At 38.0% G+C, this 18,307-nt stretch overlaps 1 protein-coding gene across 2 annotated transcripts; it reads right to left on the minus strand.

Moving 5' to 3' along the window:
- Positions 1 to 94: 94 nt before the first annotated feature.
- On the minus strand, positions 95 to 14,414 carry LOC128600223 (serine hydroxymethyltransferase, cytosolic-like). 2 transcript variants are annotated; one of them, XM_053612546.1, is made up of 15 exons: positions 12,828 to 14,414; positions 9,747 to 9,845; positions 8,962 to 9,033; positions 8,754 to 8,838; positions 7,115 to 7,208; positions 5,228 to 5,361; positions 5,003 to 5,124; positions 4,764 to 4,924; positions 4,061 to 4,142; positions 3,755 to 3,967; positions 3,555 to 3,671; positions 3,277 to 3,387; positions 1,367 to 1,483; positions 1,033 to 1,140; positions 95 to 954 (listed from the first exon to the last, which is right to left on the minus strand). In XM_053612546.1, coding segments are annotated over exons 3-15 (1,518 nt in total). In that variant the 5' UTR covers positions 8,963 to 9,033; positions 9,747 to 9,845; positions 12,828 to 14,414; the 3' UTR covers positions 95 to 781. The 2 variants fall into 2 exon arrangements, with proteins under 2 accessions (XP_053468521.1, XP_053468522.1); XM_053612547.1 differs by lacking the exons at positions 7,115 to 7,208; positions 8,754 to 8,838; positions 8,962 to 9,033; positions 9,747 to 9,845; positions 12,828 to 14,414 and having other exon boundaries at positions 3,277 to 3,398; positions 3,554 to 3,671; positions 5,254 to 5,449.
- Positions 14,415 to 18,307: the final 3,893 nt, after the last annotated feature.

Below are 18,307 nucleotides of genomic sequence, written 5' to 3' on the forward strand. Positions count from 1 at the left end.
TCTTATATTCATCGTATACAGTGGATAGAAAACGTCTACACACACCCCTGTTCAAATCTCAGGTTTTTGTGATGTAAAAAATTAAGCCAAGATAAATTGTGTCAGATCTTTCATTTAATATAGCAACACATAAATTAAAGTGACAAGAAAAAGGAAAAAAAAATTACAGTAACCTGGTTGCACAAGTGTATATACCCCAAAATACTTTGTAAAAGCACCTTTTGCTTGTAATACAGCACTGTGTTTTTGGGTCAGCATCTACCAACTTAGCACATCTTGATTAAACATTTCTATTCCACCTTTTTTTTTTTTTGCAAAAGTGCTCCAGATCTATCAAATACTGAAGGGATCTCCTTTGCACAGCCCTGTTCAAGTAATCCCACAGGTTTTTGATAGGATTTAGATCAGGGCTCTGACTGGGCCATTTCAAAACACTTGTTGACGTAGATTTGTCTTTTGGGTTGTTATCGTGCGGGAAGGTGAAAGTTTTCTTCATCTTCAGCTGTCTAACAGGCCTGCAAGATTGGTATTTTGGAGCTATCCATCATTCCCTCTGTCTTGACTAGATCTACAGTCCCAGTTAAAGATAAGCAGCAGCACCACCATGCTGCCACCACCATGCTTCTTCTTGGTTATAGTGTTCTTTGGGTGACAAGCTGTTGTTTTTGATGACATTTTGATGATATCTTGTTTTGATTACTTGTTTTTAATGACATTGGTCTCACCAAAAACTACCTATGGTAAAATACTTGGATACAGGAACAGAGAATGAGGATTAGACTCATAGCTCAGGCAGTCCAGGCATGGGGAATTTTCCCACAAAAGCCTCAACCTCATCTCGGATTTCTGTTATTTTCTTTTGATATTTCTCATCCTGAGCCAATGTTTCCTTGAACTCCTTCAAAGTGGATTTGGGGTTCATGTTTGTCTGGATCTCCACAGCCAACTGAATGCCTAATGACACACAGATAAATATAATTGTAGTACTTGTATGTTTAAATGGTCTTATATAGCAAAATGCAATTAACTCACCTCTGTGAACTAATTCTGCCACTTGGCAGAAATCTTCCTCCACTAACCCTCGTGATGTGAGAGCAGGCGTGCCTAAACGGAGGCCAAGGGGGTGGAATATACTATCACCTGCAGTAAAGAAGATGATACTATGTACACATATGCAATGAAAGGTTATGAAACAAGTACTGTTTCTATGTGTATTATGGTAAATCTGCTAAAAATCACTAGCCTGTGATGGCTATAATGGAAAATAGGCTAATTCATTACATTTAAAAAAAAAAAAAAAAAACCCTAATTCATCCAAAATTAGCAACTTTTCAAACAAAAAAATTAATCTATCATCATGTGGCACCTGGGCAAGGGTTCCTGTTACAGCTAATGCTGCAATCCTGTAGCACCTTCTCCGCCCTTACTCCATCAATTCCATTGGGGCGAAGGTCAAGCAAAATAAGGTGAGTATCTGTACCACCTGAATGCAGATGCAGATAAGACATAAAATTAAGTTAGATGAATAAATGATGATGAAAAATGCCTGCTTTTCAGAGTTCTTCACTGGCAAATTTATAAACATCATAAAATACTCTGAGAAAATGCCCATATTAAATAGCCCACATAATGAAAACTGGAATTGTTAATAATAATGTAAATAAAATAATTTTATATACTATGTAAATGTTGTTAAAGTTGACAAAATTCTCTTCTTAGTCCATACAAGACATACTGTATATGGAAACTAAGCTGCAAGCATCATGGTTGTGATGTCACTACCGTGAACACATTTGCATATGTAAATATGTAGCAGAAAAAAACTGTGTAACAGACACTATTTATCTTTCACAGTTTGTCCCTATATATACAGAAATTGCCAGCAGTGGCATGACCTATCTAATATCCTATGTGAAAAGATCAGCCAATCAGGAGTTATTTTCATAAATCAGTTTCAAAGATATGAAAAAAAAACACAACCAGCCTGTCTAATTCTCAAGAATAAAGTAAGGTGTAGGGGCAATCTTGAATAAACTTTAAACGAGAGAGACAAAAGACAAAATCTCTGAGTGAACGTTTTTCTTTACTCATGGCCAGGGAAGCAAATCCATAAATCCCCAACTTTCTGAATCCAGCAGTATTTTATACAGTTTTTATAGGTTCATTCAATTGACATTATAATAACTTATTTTAATGGCAGTGATGAAGGGTTTGCATCATTTTTGTTTTATTGTTACTACAGCCCACCTCACACTTAGTGGCACTCTTATTATCCTTATTGGCCGCACTCAGGGTCAAACGGTTTTCTCTGAGTTTCTCCGTCCTCACCTTTATCAGCAGAACACTGTGACCTAATGCGTTCTCCTTCAGACAACTCAGACCCACACTGTTGCAGTTCACATGTATAGTAATTAATAGTCTCTGGATAATTGATATGCTCTGTATAAGGGTGTCTGTCAAATGACATAAATGTAATACTAAGCCAGATAAAACAATAAAGTCAACACTTATAGTCAACGGTTATAAAATTGCCATGTAAATATGATCAATTATGAATGTCTTGGGACATGAAACAACATAAACTGATGATAACAAGGGGCAGTAAAAGATTATTTTGTTATGTAATATTATGCTTTGACATTACAGGAAATGGACTTGCATTCAGTACGATGATGCATTTCTATTTTAGAAACAGTGCAGCTCTTGCAGCATTGTTTACATTCTTCAGTACAGTCAGACAGCAAGTCGTCCTTCAGGTTTTCATAATGCCGTAAGGTATTTATGATAGAAACAATCAAAGAAATAATTTGAGCAATACTGTGTCCCTGGGTGCACAACTATTAAAGCTTTCATAGCTTACCAGCTCAGAGTGATCAGAATGAAATCTACGTCACTACTATTTCATCATTTCCCTCATACACATATGTACATTTTCATTTATTTTTACACGATCATTTTCCAACCTTTGTTTATTCATTAGAATTACACTTGCTGGGCTTTGTTTTGGGGGTGAGGACGGCTTTTGGTGTCTGTAAAATCTGTCGTTATATCTGGGATCTCTCAAATTTTCAATACTAGTAAGGATTATACAATAAATATTGTAGTGCCACTCAAGCATAAGCTTGAGCATAATATTTTTTAAGAATTTGTTGCTAAATGGCTAAATTTGTGCAGTGAGATTTAATGTTCATCTAAATCCTTCCATCATGACAGTGTCTATGCAAACTAAAGAAAGGATGTTTCTGCTATGTAGGTAATGAGAAACATAAAACTCACCAGTGACAATTTTGTAGCCCTTTTCTATTAAAGAAGATGCTAAAGTTCTGCAATTTGCCAGCACTTGTACTTGGTAGGCCTTGAATTCTGGAGTCAGTGCCTGCTTCAATGCTACAGCCAGTCGTATGCATAAAATTCAGGAACAATATGCAATTTTCAACAAAATATTTGTCAACTGGCATATTATATGTTTATTTTGAAAGTTTAAAAGTGCACAATAATATTTGAGGCTATGCAGTAGAAATATTAAATGCTAAAATATTATCGTAACTAGTCACCTGCAATGGAATGGCTGTGACGTCCTCCCTGCAGCCTGGGAAACACAGCTTCACAGATCAAACTCTCCAGGTTGTAAAGAGTTTCTTTTCCTGTTTTTGCATCCACACTGCGCACACCTAATAGGTAGAACTGTTAGCTGATATCACAGAAAATAAAACAGATCAAATCTGATTTTTTCCCTTAGACACAAAGAACCAACCTTTCCTGTAAAATATGGCCCCAGATCTGCAGCCTCTCAGGGTCTTGTAGGTGGAGGTCGTAACAATATCGCAGTAATCAAAGGGGGATGGAATCACTCCAGCTGCAATAAGTCCACTAATGTGTGCCATGTCGGCCAGCAAGTACGCCCCATTCTCATCTGCTATCTTCCGAAGACGACCATAATCCAGGTTACGTGAGTAGGAGCTGGTTCCTATGCGAATAATCCAGAACAATGTAAAAATTATGGATGGAAAAATATAATATGTGATTTTTCTTGATGGAATATTTCAGCAATAACATTAACCTGCAACGATTAGTTTTGGCTTGAATAAACGAGCATTTTCCTCTAGTTGGTCGTAATCAATGTAACCAGTCTCTTGGTTGACCTTGAAAGATTTAAAAGAAATATAGAATGAAATGCAGCTAGCATGGCAATGATACAAAATGACATAAAAGTTACACTATATTTCCAAAGATATGTGGACACCTGACCAATCACACCCATATGTGCTTGTTGAACATCCCATTCTAGATTTAGTCCCCCTTTGCTATTAGTCTTCTGGAAAAGCTTTCCATTAGATTTTGTAGTGTGGCTGTGAGTGTTAGTGAGATCAGGTGCTGATGTTAGGTGAGGAGATCTGGGGTGCAGTCGGTGTTCCAGTTCATCCCAAAGGTGTTCAGTGGGGTTGGGGTCAGAGTTCTGTGCAGGACACTCGAGTTCTTCCACTCCAACCTTCTCAAACCATGTCTTCATGGACCTCGCTTTGTGCACAGGGGCATCGTCATGCTGGAACAGGTTTGTGCCTCTTAGCTCCAGTGAAGGGAAATTGTAATGCTAAAGCGTGCAAAAACATCCTATACAATTGTGTGCTTCCAACTTTGTAGCAACAGTTTGGGAAAGAACCATATATGGGTGTGATGGTCAGGTGTCTATATACTTTTGGCCATATATTGTACAATACGTCAGGATAATTAAGCCTTACTAATGAATGACAAATGAACAATACCTTGTATGACATTGATTCAAAGAAAAGGGAGGTGGCAGAGAATTTCTCTTTGTCTATTTTAAATCCATGGCTACGGTGGCCGCCATCACAGGGATCAAGACCCATGATCCTCCCTTGAGGCTCCACTACTGATGTGTACACAGCAAAGTTGGCAAATGCCCCTGAAAGGAACATGAGGTCATGAGTAACTTTGGTGTTTTGAGAGTAACCTTCTAAACACATCAAATATACCAATTTACCAGAATAAGGCTGCACATTTACACCCCATTTTTCTGGATCAAGGCCATAAACCTTCAGTGCTCTCTGCTGACAGAGACGCTCCAGGTCATCCACACTGTCTTCATCGCCAGAGTATCGAAGGCTATTTTTACAAAGGTGTTATTATTAAAAGTAACATATACAATGTAAAAGAAACGAAGTGAGCATTATGAAATAAAAACATTTAAAACAAAATGTAGTTTCACCTTTGTTGAAAAAATGCGTTGCTTACACATGAGCTCAGGGCCTCTGAAACAGCATGACTGGTAAAGTTCTCAGACGCAATAAGTGATAAACTATATATCTGTCTCCTCTTCTCCTTCTGAATGATGTTAAATACCTGTTGACAAGGTTTTATATGTTTTAATGTTGAAAATGCTAGTTATGTATGCAACTGTAGTTACTATGAATCGTGGACAACTTCTAGGTGCAAAATGAATCACCTGGATACCTCCTTGCAGCTTGTGCACACATGCTGAGACCTTCCTACAAAGTCACGTATTTCAGTGACGTATTTCAGTTTTAGCAATAAATATCGGCATCATACAGCCATATTTCCATGAAACGTTCTTGTTGAGCCAGCACTGGTTCTGATTGACAAGGAATCCTGGTGGTTAACTGGTGTTCACCATAATTGCATATGTAACTAGAATTCTAGCACTTTCGCCTCACACCTCCAGGGTCCGGGGTTCGAGTCCCGCTGGGGCCATGTGTGTGCGGAGTTTGCATGTTCTCCCCGTGCTGCGGGGGTTTCTCTGGGTACTCCAGTTTCCTCCCCCAGTCCAAAGACATGCATGGTAGGCTGATTGGCGTGTCTAAAGTGTCTGTAGTGTATGAATGGGTGTGTGAGTATGTATGTGATTGTGCCCTGCGATGGACTGGCACCCTGTCCAGGGTGTACCCCGCCTTGTGCCCCATGCTCCCTGGGATAGGCTCCAGGTTCCCCGTGACCCTGAAAAGGAGTAAGCGGTAGAAGCTGGATGGATGGATGGATGGAACTAGCATTCTATACTAGGGCTCTGGACTGCCAGTTATGGTGTAGCCTAACAATGTCATATGGAATGGGACTACTCTTAGAACGACTCTAAAGGTGTACAGCGATGAGCGCCACAGTCATTGCACTATACTGTCATTGTAATCCTAGAGTCATTTGGTCACTAGTGCATACAAGGCATGCTTAATGCCAGAGCATGCCATTCCTCAATTATCTTTGCCAAAGTGATCATTAAAAAAATTATCACTATTTACCTGTTCAGTTCTGTAACCTACTTAGGCTCTTAAGGAGGGGCTTTAAGGTTCGCCAGCACAAGGGGAAGATTCCATGAGGAGCTCCTAGGGGTTTGAATGGCTTATTTTCAGAAGCGTTTATCCACTTCTGAAAAGCCTGTAGCGCTACCATTCCTAGATCTGCCATCCTAACATCCTAAACAATTGCTAATACCACACATGGAGTCTGATTGAATGTGTCTATGTGTTCAAGGAGAGCGGGCATGGTCAAGAATGGCCTCATCCTTGGGTGTGGCACATACTGTAGGTTCACATAAATTCAATGATGCAGGAGATCACACAGCTTGGAGGACAATGCTTTTTAACAGAGTCCTCTTGTTGCCCAATAACCAGTCTGCCACCAGAAAACATTTGTTGCTTACTTGGACTTCTTTCTGGGCTTCGTGTTTCTGGGCGTTTGTAACTAGCAAGCTGTTCAGGCTGTGGGACTTGGGTCAGATTTGACTGATTCGAGGGTTTAAATCTTACAGTCAAGAACACCATGTAGACACTGGCATTGCCACGCAGTAGTCACATGCACCAAAGCAAATAGCTCCATATTGAGTACATGAGGCCCAAAATGTGTATGAGACAGGAAGAAGGGTAAATATGACTATGATTGTGGCATTTATTGCAAATAATGAATTATATGATACTATGTGACTTTGTTGGAAGGTGTCGGCATGCATGGACACACACACGAGGTATTTGCATGATTCTGAACGCCCCTGGAAGTTAAGACAAGTGAAAAAGAACTGTGTAATGTAATCATCAGTATGAAATTTGCAAATTACTACAATTGTTACAACGGTAACTTAGTAACTTACCTCTGGATCATTAGTGCTGAGAGGCTCCTGCATCATATGGTCATGTGACTCCCGTGTACTCTTGTTGAAGTAATAAACATTTTCTATGTTCTTGCTGTTAGATAGAAAATAACAAAAAGTCAAACTTATATAAAACTTATAATATTTTATTTCTGTAGGTTTTAAATTGACACATTCTAAACAAGGTAATTATGCTCACCAATAATAAATAATGTGTCTAAAGAATTTGTTACAATACGTTCAGTAAACATAACAATATTATATAAAATGTATTTGTAACATTATTGCTTTGTAACCATGTCACAATGTATATTCATATTTCATAAAAGCAAGTTTTCATAAAAGAGACTTTATTTAGTCATCTTATGAATAAATTTACACACACTCACTTGGGATGGGACAGGATTCAACTGAAAATGCAATTTATAATGATTTCTCCAGTTTCAAAATTATTCAACCCCCTGAATAGAATCCCTCACAACAGCACAAATATGCAAAACAGGTGTTGTCTCAAGCATACCTGATGCAACTAATCAAGGGCTTCATGAATTGCACCAGATGCGCTTGAGCTGGAACACATGAAATACCTGAACTGTCTAGAGGCAGAAAATTATGAAAAACCTGGACGGGGCAGAAAAAGGAAGCTATCAGTGGCTGCAACCAGATTTCTGAGAAGACAGGTTGTGAAAAACCCTCGAGTGACTGCAAAAGACCTGCAGCAAGACTTGGTGACAACAGGCACTGAGGTTTCAGTGAGCACAGTAAGGCGTGAACTAAACACAGAAGGTTTCCATGCCAGAACTCCAAGACGTTCACCACTACTAAAAGCACAAGAAAGGTCAGCTCAAAATCATATAAATAAGCCACAGAAGTTTTGGGATTCTGTTCTGTGGAGCGATGAAACAAAACTGGAACTTTTCTGCACGATGGATCAGCGGTATGTCTGGAGGAAGAAGAATGAAGAAAGAACACACTGTCCACAGCCAAGCATGGTGGTGGCTCAGTGATGCTCTGGGGCTGCTTTAGATCCTCTGGCACTGGGAACCTGCAGCGTGTGGAATGCAAGATGGATTCATTGAAGTATCAGGAAATCCTAGGAAAAAACGTCATGCCATCTGTGAGGAAGCTGAAGCTTGGGCATCATGGATCTTCCAACATGACAATGATCACAAGCATACCTCAAATTCCATCAAGGCTTGGTTGCAGAAGTCCTGGAAGATTCTACAGGGCCATCACAGTCACCTGACTTGAACCCCATAGAAAATCTCTGGTGGGACTTGAAGAAAGCGGTTGCAGCACGCAAACCCAAGAATATTACTGAACTGGAGGCCATTGCTAATGAGAAATGGGCTAAGATTCCTCAGGAACGCTGCCAGAAGCTACGTATCTCATTTGCAGTAGATCATAACAGCAAAAGGATGCTCTACTAAACACTAAAGATGCTTGTCATGAAGAGGTTGAATAATTTTGAAAATGGAGAAATCATTATAAATTGTGAATTCCATAAACTATAAATTCTTTATTCTAATATTTTGAGATACTGGATTTTTGATTTCCATGAGCTGTAAGCTGTAATCATCAAGATTAAAACAAAAAAAGGCTTGAAATATTTCACTTTATGTGTAATGAACATACTCACATGACATGGTGTAATGATCTCTCCTGTGGATAGCCCTTCATGTAACTCAAAATCCTGGTTATATTTTTTGTTACAAATGTACTCACTGTACACACACACACACACACACACACACACACACACACACACACAATAATATACTGTGCATACTAAAATTATAATAAATTTGGCTGACATATAAATGTAGTGTGTGTTTTTTTGGACTCACTTTTTTAAATCACTGTTAGTTGCTCCTAGCACTTGGTTGTCCTTCAATTTCTTGTCTTCTTTTGTTTTTTGTCTGTAAAACAAGTCAACAATTAGATGCAGAGGATTAGATCATCTTAATGAAAACTTGCACGTGTCTTTAACTTGGAAACTTCATGTGATGGTGATAGAGAGTATCGTCTAACACGTCAGTCTGGGAAGAGTCTGTGGTGACTGCGAAAGCCATAGCATGATTTACATATGATTATCATTTTCAATTTCACCAAACCATTCAGTTACACTTATGCACTGTGGATGTGGAGATCATCATCCTGGGACAGACTACTCCCATCAGGATACAAATGGTGATCTGTCAGAATAAATTCATTAATTGTGTTAATTTCCAGTAACCCTTCCGCTAAGGGTAAACCATGCCAGCAAAACGTCCCCCATAGCATAACAGAGCGACCTGTTTTCCTTTAATATGTCACCTGTCTGCACATGGCATTCTAACAAAAGTCTCACTCTCTGAAATAGTACTTTGATACTGCCAGAATCACCATCATATGGTTTGTCTGATGATACAAATGCATCAATTTACCATAATATAAGGTGTCACAAGGTTGGATGACATCAACTCTAAAACATTCAATCTTAACACATAACTGATTTGACATGCCTTGGTGTAACACTGGTTTGGGTAATAAATCAGCCAATATGCTCAGTTGAACTGAAAGCACAAATCTTTTTTCAGAAACTGTAATAAAAAAAATGCAGTTAAAAAAAAAAAGTAGGAGTCAAGCATACCTGGATATGTGAACATGGCCTCTAACCCTTCCTGCATTCAGTATGATGCTATGAGGCAATATAACTGCTGCGTTGGTAGAAGAAATCAACCTCATTTCACTTTTTAACAGAATAAAAAAAAGCTGGTGAGCAAATATATTCTGTTTCATATTAAAATGTGTGTCTAACTCTGAAACAAATATGTTCAACCAAATAATACAATGTGATGACTATATTTCCTTTACCAGAAAATGTACAACAGTTATGCCTTTTAGAGAGGGCAGGCCTAGAAAGGGCACAGAGGGAACCCCGGGGGTGGGGGGATGGGGGAATCAATAAATAATGATCAGTCACTCTCTCAGTATATGGTAATACAGAAATTTCTATTAACATTATTTTAAAGAATACTGCTGACAAAAAAAAGAGACTCATCGGCCAGATGAGAGGCTATATGCACATCACATATGAGACGTTCCTAGCATGATTCAATAAATAATATTTTGAGATACTGGATTTTTGATGTCCATGAGCTGTGAGCTGTAATCATCAAGATTAAAACAAAAAAAAGGCTTGAACTTTTTCACGATATTCACATTTTTTGAGATGCACCTGTATATCTTTCAGATTTTTTGATTATGCACCTTCTCTAGAATACTACACTCTTTACTTTGGGACATTGAACTGTTACCGAATTTTGATGAATTTTTATTTTTGGAAAAAGTTTAATAGATTCTAAAAGGTTCAAAAGCTGCTATTGTTGCAAAATAACTTGTACAATATTATGGATCTATATTAGGTAGAATAACAACGGCTTTAGGTTTTACAGATTTTAAATGAATTTTTAATTTGGAATAAATAAATAAATAAATAAATAAATAAATAAATTCTCATTTTGAATGGTTGAACCTATTGCTCCCAAACAACGTGAACAACATTCTGCACCTTTTATAGAATATATTACACTCTTTCATTTGATAAAGTTAACTGTTATTGACTTTTTATTCATTTATAATTTATGTGAAAATAAAACCTAAATAACTTCTAAAGGGTTAGGACTATTGTTCCAAAACAAATTGTACAATATCATGCACCTTCTCTAGAATATACTCAATTGTTTACATTTGATGTATTCAGCGAACGTGAAAGCAAATTTAGATCAGTCCACTTTTCAGCTGCATGAGAACAGGAACTTGGAAAATATTGTGATTACTTTGAGTCACGAGTCTTCGTGGTTCATAATAATAGTTTGGCATACAGTTCATGCGCTATAGACTGGAAATTCCCAAATGTCTCATAATAAAACTAACTTTTTGTCCGCAGTAAAAGTCAACGTGACAGTGAGTCACTAGGCTATGTGTTGATACTTCTTCAAGCCTTATTGTTTTCCTAAATATCGTAAGAAGTGCATAGACATAGGGTGAAGTCAGCTAAAATGGGCCATCATGTAAAATGGGCCAGATACGATTGGAGCATCATAGCCCTTTAAGTTTTTACAGTTTTCACAATAACTAATCTTACATTGTTGTTACAGCACTAGTTGACACATAACAATAGTTTTGATTGGTCTAAGGCAGAGGTTCTCAACCTTTTGCACCTAAAGCCCCCCCAAGCCTTCCCTATCATGTGACACGCCCCATGATATATATATATATATATATATATATATATATATATATATATATATATATCATATATATGATATATGGGGCATGTGACACGCCCCATTATATATATAGATTATAGAAAATAGATTTTATGTATATACATACATACATACACACACACACAAATATATATATATATATATATATATATATATATATATATATTTGTGTGTGTGTGTGTGTGTATGTATGTATATACATAAAATCTATTTTCGATAGATAGATAGATTTGTTTTGCTTTTGTGTTTTTGTACTTTTTTAATTACTTTTCATAACTTGTGATTTTTTAAAATAACTTTTATGACTTTTATAAAACTATATAATGGACAGGTATGGAACATGAATGATTAAAAATGTTTCTGAACACTGTAACTACTCTGATAGAGAGAACTAGGCTGTAATAACGTGGACTATTTTACATGTAAAACATGGTGCATTATAATCGTCTTACATTCTATAAACATTCGCGTAATGATGATGTAAATTGGGACGAAGGGCGTGTCTCATTATACATGACATTGTTAAATCTCCGGCTCTCAGCCCCACACTGAACAGAGCGGACGCAGAGAGAGGTAAGAGTGCAAAAAAAGCCGCTAAAGGGGTCTGAAAAATCGGTAAGTTGGCAACACTGGTCTACACTGACAGCTAGATAAAAGGCAGGCTAAGCTCCGCCTCTCCCCAGCAAAAACAAAATACAGAGAGAGAGGGAACGCAGGGTTTTTCATTTATGCACACTCTATTTGAAAAGCAATAAAAATCACCGAGTACACAAATGATGCCTTGTCTGAGAATTCAAAAAAATATTTTGCGCCCCCTTCTGATCTCTCCACACCCCTCAGGGGCACGCCCCCCTGGGTGAGAAACACTGGTCTAAGGTTCTTAAAGTGGGCGGGCAGAGTGTTATATGAAACATGTCACAGAAATTGTATGGTAAATGGGCATAGCATAGTAAATTTCATTCATCACTAATAAGGGTGATAAAGCAATTATAAGTAAGCTTACCAATGAAGCAAAACGTCTATGTGTTCAATGTTTTGACAGGCTCTTTCAAATAAAACGTTTACATAAAAATTTTTTTTAGATTTTTGTGAACAAAAAAGTCATTTTAGGTAGTGGCCACAATTTCCAGCTAAAATACATACACACACACACACACACACACTTACACAGAAATTACACAGAAATTGAGGGTGAAAATAGGTTCATAGGCCTAGATATATATCTATACAAAATCTTTTTGAATATTTTGCAGTGCAGACAGTATGGCAGGAGGACAGGCAAAGAAAGGAAAAAGAGAGAGAAGAAGAGAAAGGGAAATTAAGATGTCAATACAACCAGTGGAGAAAAAACAGAATGAGGGGTGCCATTAATGAATACCAGGAGATAGCAGAGAGAGAGCAAACACTAAATGTATATATCTATATAACCTATATCTTACTTTTTACCCTTCGGTGACAGCTCTGTGTAAGATTTGCGATTTCACCATCAGGAGCACACTCTTCTTTTAAAGGATTTCACAGAAACCGCATTTTCCTGTTCTTCTACTCCTTGGCGTTTTGCATACTTGTGCATATCGCCGTCTATCAGTTACAAAAGAAAAGTCGTTTAAAATGAGGAGATCTAACATATTATACAAAGAACATGTGTATGTCTGAAACATCGGATAGTAGACAATCAATTTTCACACCATTTATACAGAAATTTTCATGTTTGTTTGTTTATTTATTTATTTATTTATTTACTATTATAGCGCCACCAAGTGGCCAAACTCTGAAATTTTTGTCAGTTGACTTCAGACTGAGGCCTGGCACAAGCATACCAAATCTGGTGAAAATATCTCCAGTTATTACTATATAACTAATGTGGCCAAGTCCACTACTTTTACGTTTGGCATGCCATCAACAGTCAAAACTGAAGGTTCAACTTTCTTAGATAATTATTTATAAATAGACTCCAGGGAATCGTGTAGCACTTGTTTCACTGATATTGACCAAACATAACTATGACTAGTTCGCAAATACAGGTTTTTAACATTTTCTGAAATATTTACTGAACGGTTTGAAGGACCCAAATGATTCTTGAGGCAAAATTGTTTAGAATGAGAAGCGGTATAATTTGATCTATATTACTTGTGGTTTTTTTTTTTTTTTTTTTTTAAATACTGCGTTATATACAACCGTTAACACCCAGAACCAACTGTTCTTTGTAAACAGTTTTCTTAGCTTCTTTTTCGTTAATCATGGTTTATGAATGCGCTGCCAGAATTTTTGTTTACACCTTTCAAAGTTTTCCTTTACACTCTGCAAGTTTATGTTTGCCATTCTGGCACAAATCTCACGTGGGCAGGCTTAACAGCGATTTACTCTCATTGACAAAATTTGGATCGACAGTATGCATACTTAAAAAACAAACATGCATACTAAAATTCTAGCATGCATACATGTTTGTAGTGTTTGTAGACGACTGAATGAATTAAGCTTTTCAGTATGATTCTCATGCTCAAACTGACATAAGGAAAAAATCTAATTGACTGGACACAACCATGTAATCTAGACAGAAGAGACCATTTAAATGGTTTCAAAGCAAAAAAAATACACCGTGAAATGAGAAACTTAGCACAATTTACGCCTATATTGTACTGTATTTCTGAAAAAAAAAACAGATATTTTGGTGAGTAGGTTGGACTTGATTTAGTTAAGTTTGCTAGGAAGTTCCAAAATGAACATGGAGTCAAATGCTAATCTATAGTCAATCATAGTTTTCATAGAGTCTCTCCAGTCCCTCCAGGATTTAGCAATTTTGTGATCGCAGAAATGAACGCAAAATCAAGCAAATCCCCACAATATTCGAAGTGCCTTGCAATTTTTGCAAAATTACCGCAGATTTTGTGCAGATTTGGGCCAAGACGAGTCATGTGACATCATCACCAACAAATACAGTACAAAACAGTACAAAAAAGACAGTACAAAACAATTTCATGCAGTTTTGCCAATTCAAGTGGTTTTCCACAAAAAAGCAGCAACAAAAAAACTCCAGAAGGTACACCGCAAATTTTTTTAAAAGCCACAGGAAAATCAAGCATTTTTGCCTGGAACAATCATAAAACATCTCTGTGAAATCCTGTACGGACTGGGGGAAGAAACTGGAGTATCCACTGGAAACACCCAACCCTGGAGGTGCAAGGCAAACATGCTAACCATTAAGCCACCATGCTCCATAGTTGAAATGATGATATTATGGTACTAATACTTGAGGTGCCATACCTCAGATAGTGACCCAGCCATATTCGACATGGTTTCATACAGTGAGGGAAAGAAGTATTTGATCCCCTGCTGATTTTGTACGTTTGCCCAGTGACAAAGAAATGATCAGTCTATAATTTTAATGGTAGGTTTATTTGAACAGTGAGAGACAGAATAACAACAAGAAAATCCAGAAAAACACATCTCAAAAATGTTATAAATTGATTTGCATTTTAATGAGGGAAATAAGTATTTGACCCCCTCTCAATCAGAAAGATTTCTGGCTCCCAGGTGTCTTTTATACAGGTAACGAGCTGAGATTAGGAGCACACTCTTAAAGGGAGTGCTCCTAATCTCAGCTTGTTACCTGTATAAAAGACACCTGTCCACAGAAGCAATCAATCAATCAGATTCCAAACTCTCCACCATGGCCAAGACCAAAGAGCTCTCCAAGGATGTCAGGGACAAGATTGTAGACCTACACAAGTCTGGAATGGGCTACAAGACCATTGCCAAGCAGTTTGGTAAGCAGGTGACAACAGTTAGTGCGATTATTCACAAATGGAAGAAACACAAAAGAACTGTCAATCTCCCTCGGCCTGGGGCTCCATGTAAGATCTCACCTCGTGCAGTTGCAATGATCATGAGAACAGTGAGGAATCAGCCCAGAACTACACGGGAGGATCTTGTCAATGATCTCAAGGCAGCTGGGACCATAGTCACCAAGAAAACAATTGGTAACACACTACGCCGTGAAGGACTGAAATCCTGCAGCGCCCGCAAGGTCCCCCTGCTCAAGAAAGCACATATACATGCCCGTCTGAAGTTTGCCAATGAACATCTGAATGATTCAGAGGACAACTGGGTGAAAGTGTTGTGGTCAGATGAGACCAAAATGGAGCTCTTTGGCATCAACTCAACTCGCCGTGTTTGGAGCCATCCCCACCACCATCCCCACCGTCAAACATGGAGGTGGAAACATTATGCTTAGGGGGTGTTTTTCTGCTAAGGGGACAGGACAACTTCACCGCATCAAAGGGACGATGGACAGGGCCATGTACCGTCAAATCTTGGGTGAGAACCTCCTTCCCTCAGCCAGGGCATTGAAAATGGGTCGTGGATGGGTATTCCAGCATGACAATGACCCAAAACACACGGCCAAGGCAACAAAGGAGTGGCTCATGAAGAAGCACATTAAGGTCCTGGAGTGGCCTAACCAGTCTCCAGACCTTAATCCCATAGAAAATCTGTGGAGGGAGCTGAAGGTTCGAGTTGCCAAACGTCAGCCTCGAAACCTTAATGACTTGGAGAAGATCTGCAAAGAGGAGTGGGACAAAATCCCTCCTGATATGTGTGCAAACCTGGTGGCCAACTACAAGAAACGTCTGACCTCTGTGATTGCCAACAAGGGTTTTGCCACCAAATACTAAGTCATGTTTTGCAGAGGGGTCAAATACATATTTCCCTCATTAAAATGCAAATCAATTTATAACATTTTTGACGAGTTTTTCTGGATTTTTTTGTTGTTATTCTGTCTCTCACTGTTCAAATAAATCTACCATTAAAATTATAGACTGATCATTTCTTTGTCAGTGGGCAAACGTACAAAATCAGCAGGGAATCAAATACTTTTTTCCCTTTTTTTTTTTTTTTTTGCAGAGATCAAGTGTTGGTGAGAATTAAAGCAGATCGATCCAGATATTATACAGTAAATTACAGTATATACGAGTAGAAATAAAGACATGAATGAGATTTTGCGGCAGAGTAAGAAAAACATGAGATCTGACGTTCGCAATATTTTTTTGTTTCTAGAGGCTTTTGGCTTTAGGTTTGTTAAGAAAGTATCTCAGTATCTCCTCAGTTGTCATCCATATCTTATCTCAGGTACACAGGAAATAATGTGGGTTGGATGTGAGTTTTGGATGAAATGTGTGCTACATGTGAAAGAAATCTGAATTTCATTACTATAAGAGTGAAAATTAAAATACAATGATATATCAGAGAGAACAAGAGACACGTCCTAAGAAACCCATCATACAACAGTGATTTTGGAGATATAGCCAGAGAGAGAGAGTAAGGAATTGCTTTCTTTAAAGCCTTTCTAAAGGAATGTGGTGGAACACTGTGTGGAAAAACTGCACTCATATCTAATAAAATGAGAATGTCAGGAGTTTGAGAGTCAGACAGAATGAGTCCTTTATAATGTTAACCAATGAACCCTCCACGCTATGGAATGGCTGGAATCCAGACTGAAAAGGCAAACATAAGTTATCGAGTTACAGATAACACGATCTGAGTGGCAACAACACATTCCAGGGTTTTGGATTATTTAAAAAAAATAAAAAAACAAAAAAATAAAATAAAAAAAGATTAGAAATAGAATGGCAGTTCTTCATATCTAAAGGAATGTTTAGAATAGGTAAAACTGCAGCAATTTCTTCAGTTGTCAGAGTGACTACGTTTACATGGACAGCAATAATCTAATTATGGACCTTATTCTGAATAAGACAATATTGTGATTAAGGTGTTTACATGACTCGCTTTTAGAATACTCCTTTCATGTTCCTGTTTTACATGTTATAGAACATAGATCGATTAACGTCACACGTCATTACGTCCCCACGCCACGCCGTCCGATGTTCCCTCCAGAATTTCACGTATCGACATACAGTTCGTCTTCGTTACGGAACCGTATACAGTTCTGAGTGTTACATTTTTAATTTTCAAGTGCAGTTAATTATTTGTCATGCTGTATGTGCAAATAGACGACTGCTTGAAGCCGTGGGCTGCGTCCCAAACCGCGTACTTACCTACTATATAGTAGCCGAGATACATGTATTTCTCCTACTATATAGAAGGCAAGTACGTGGTTTGGGACGCAGCCGTGCTCTCTTGTTTGCCGTCAAACGGTTGAGCACTGCCGTGTGTGTACGTGTCCTGTCACAAAATGCGGTGAAAACTCCCACACGATGTTAATAGTGTGATTAAGGTTAGTACATGTCTGTAATACACGTCAATAACACGACTAAAACAGGAATACTCCACGTCTTAATTCCATTTGTGTTTACTTCGAGTATGACTTAAGGTAATTAAAAATTGCTGTTTACATGCTAGTTTCTTAATCACAGTATCGTCTTTATCGGGTTAATATTGGATTATTGTTGTCCATGTAAACGCACGGACTGACATGCTATACAGAACAATAAGGAACAGAAAGATAGGTGTTAGTTAGTAGTGGTGTGAGGGTTACTGCAGAGATGTGTACAGGACTGTATGTTTTAATCTCACTCACACCTGCTCCAGAAGGAAGTCTGACCAATCCCATCTGCTCCCTCTGACACTCTTCACCAGTCCTACCCTCAGATATTTCTGTTCATACCTTCCTGTAATCATTTCCAATGAATTTATTTCTATTTCCCCACAATATAAACAAAGTCATTTAAATCACAGCGAGACTGATCTAGAAAGCATTTACTGAACATGTATAAATGAACCTGATAAATGTAACACAGTGCCATGTGTGCAATGTGTGAAGTGCCATGCTAACACTGTGCAGTGCCTAATATGATCACATCTTTCTTAGCATGGCCTATATTCATCCTGGAAGCTTCATATCTGACCACCACAAAGGACTAAAAACAATCAGAGTCCATGACTTGTTTGTTTTGGTCTCACC

Source organism: Ictalurus furcatus, chromosome 24 (assembly GCF_023375685.1).
Source record: "Ictalurus furcatus strain D&B chromosome 24, Billie_1.0, whole genome shotgun sequence".
NCBI classification, from domain to species: Eukaryota; Metazoa; Chordata; class Actinopteri; order Siluriformes; family Ictaluridae; genus Ictalurus; species Ictalurus furcatus.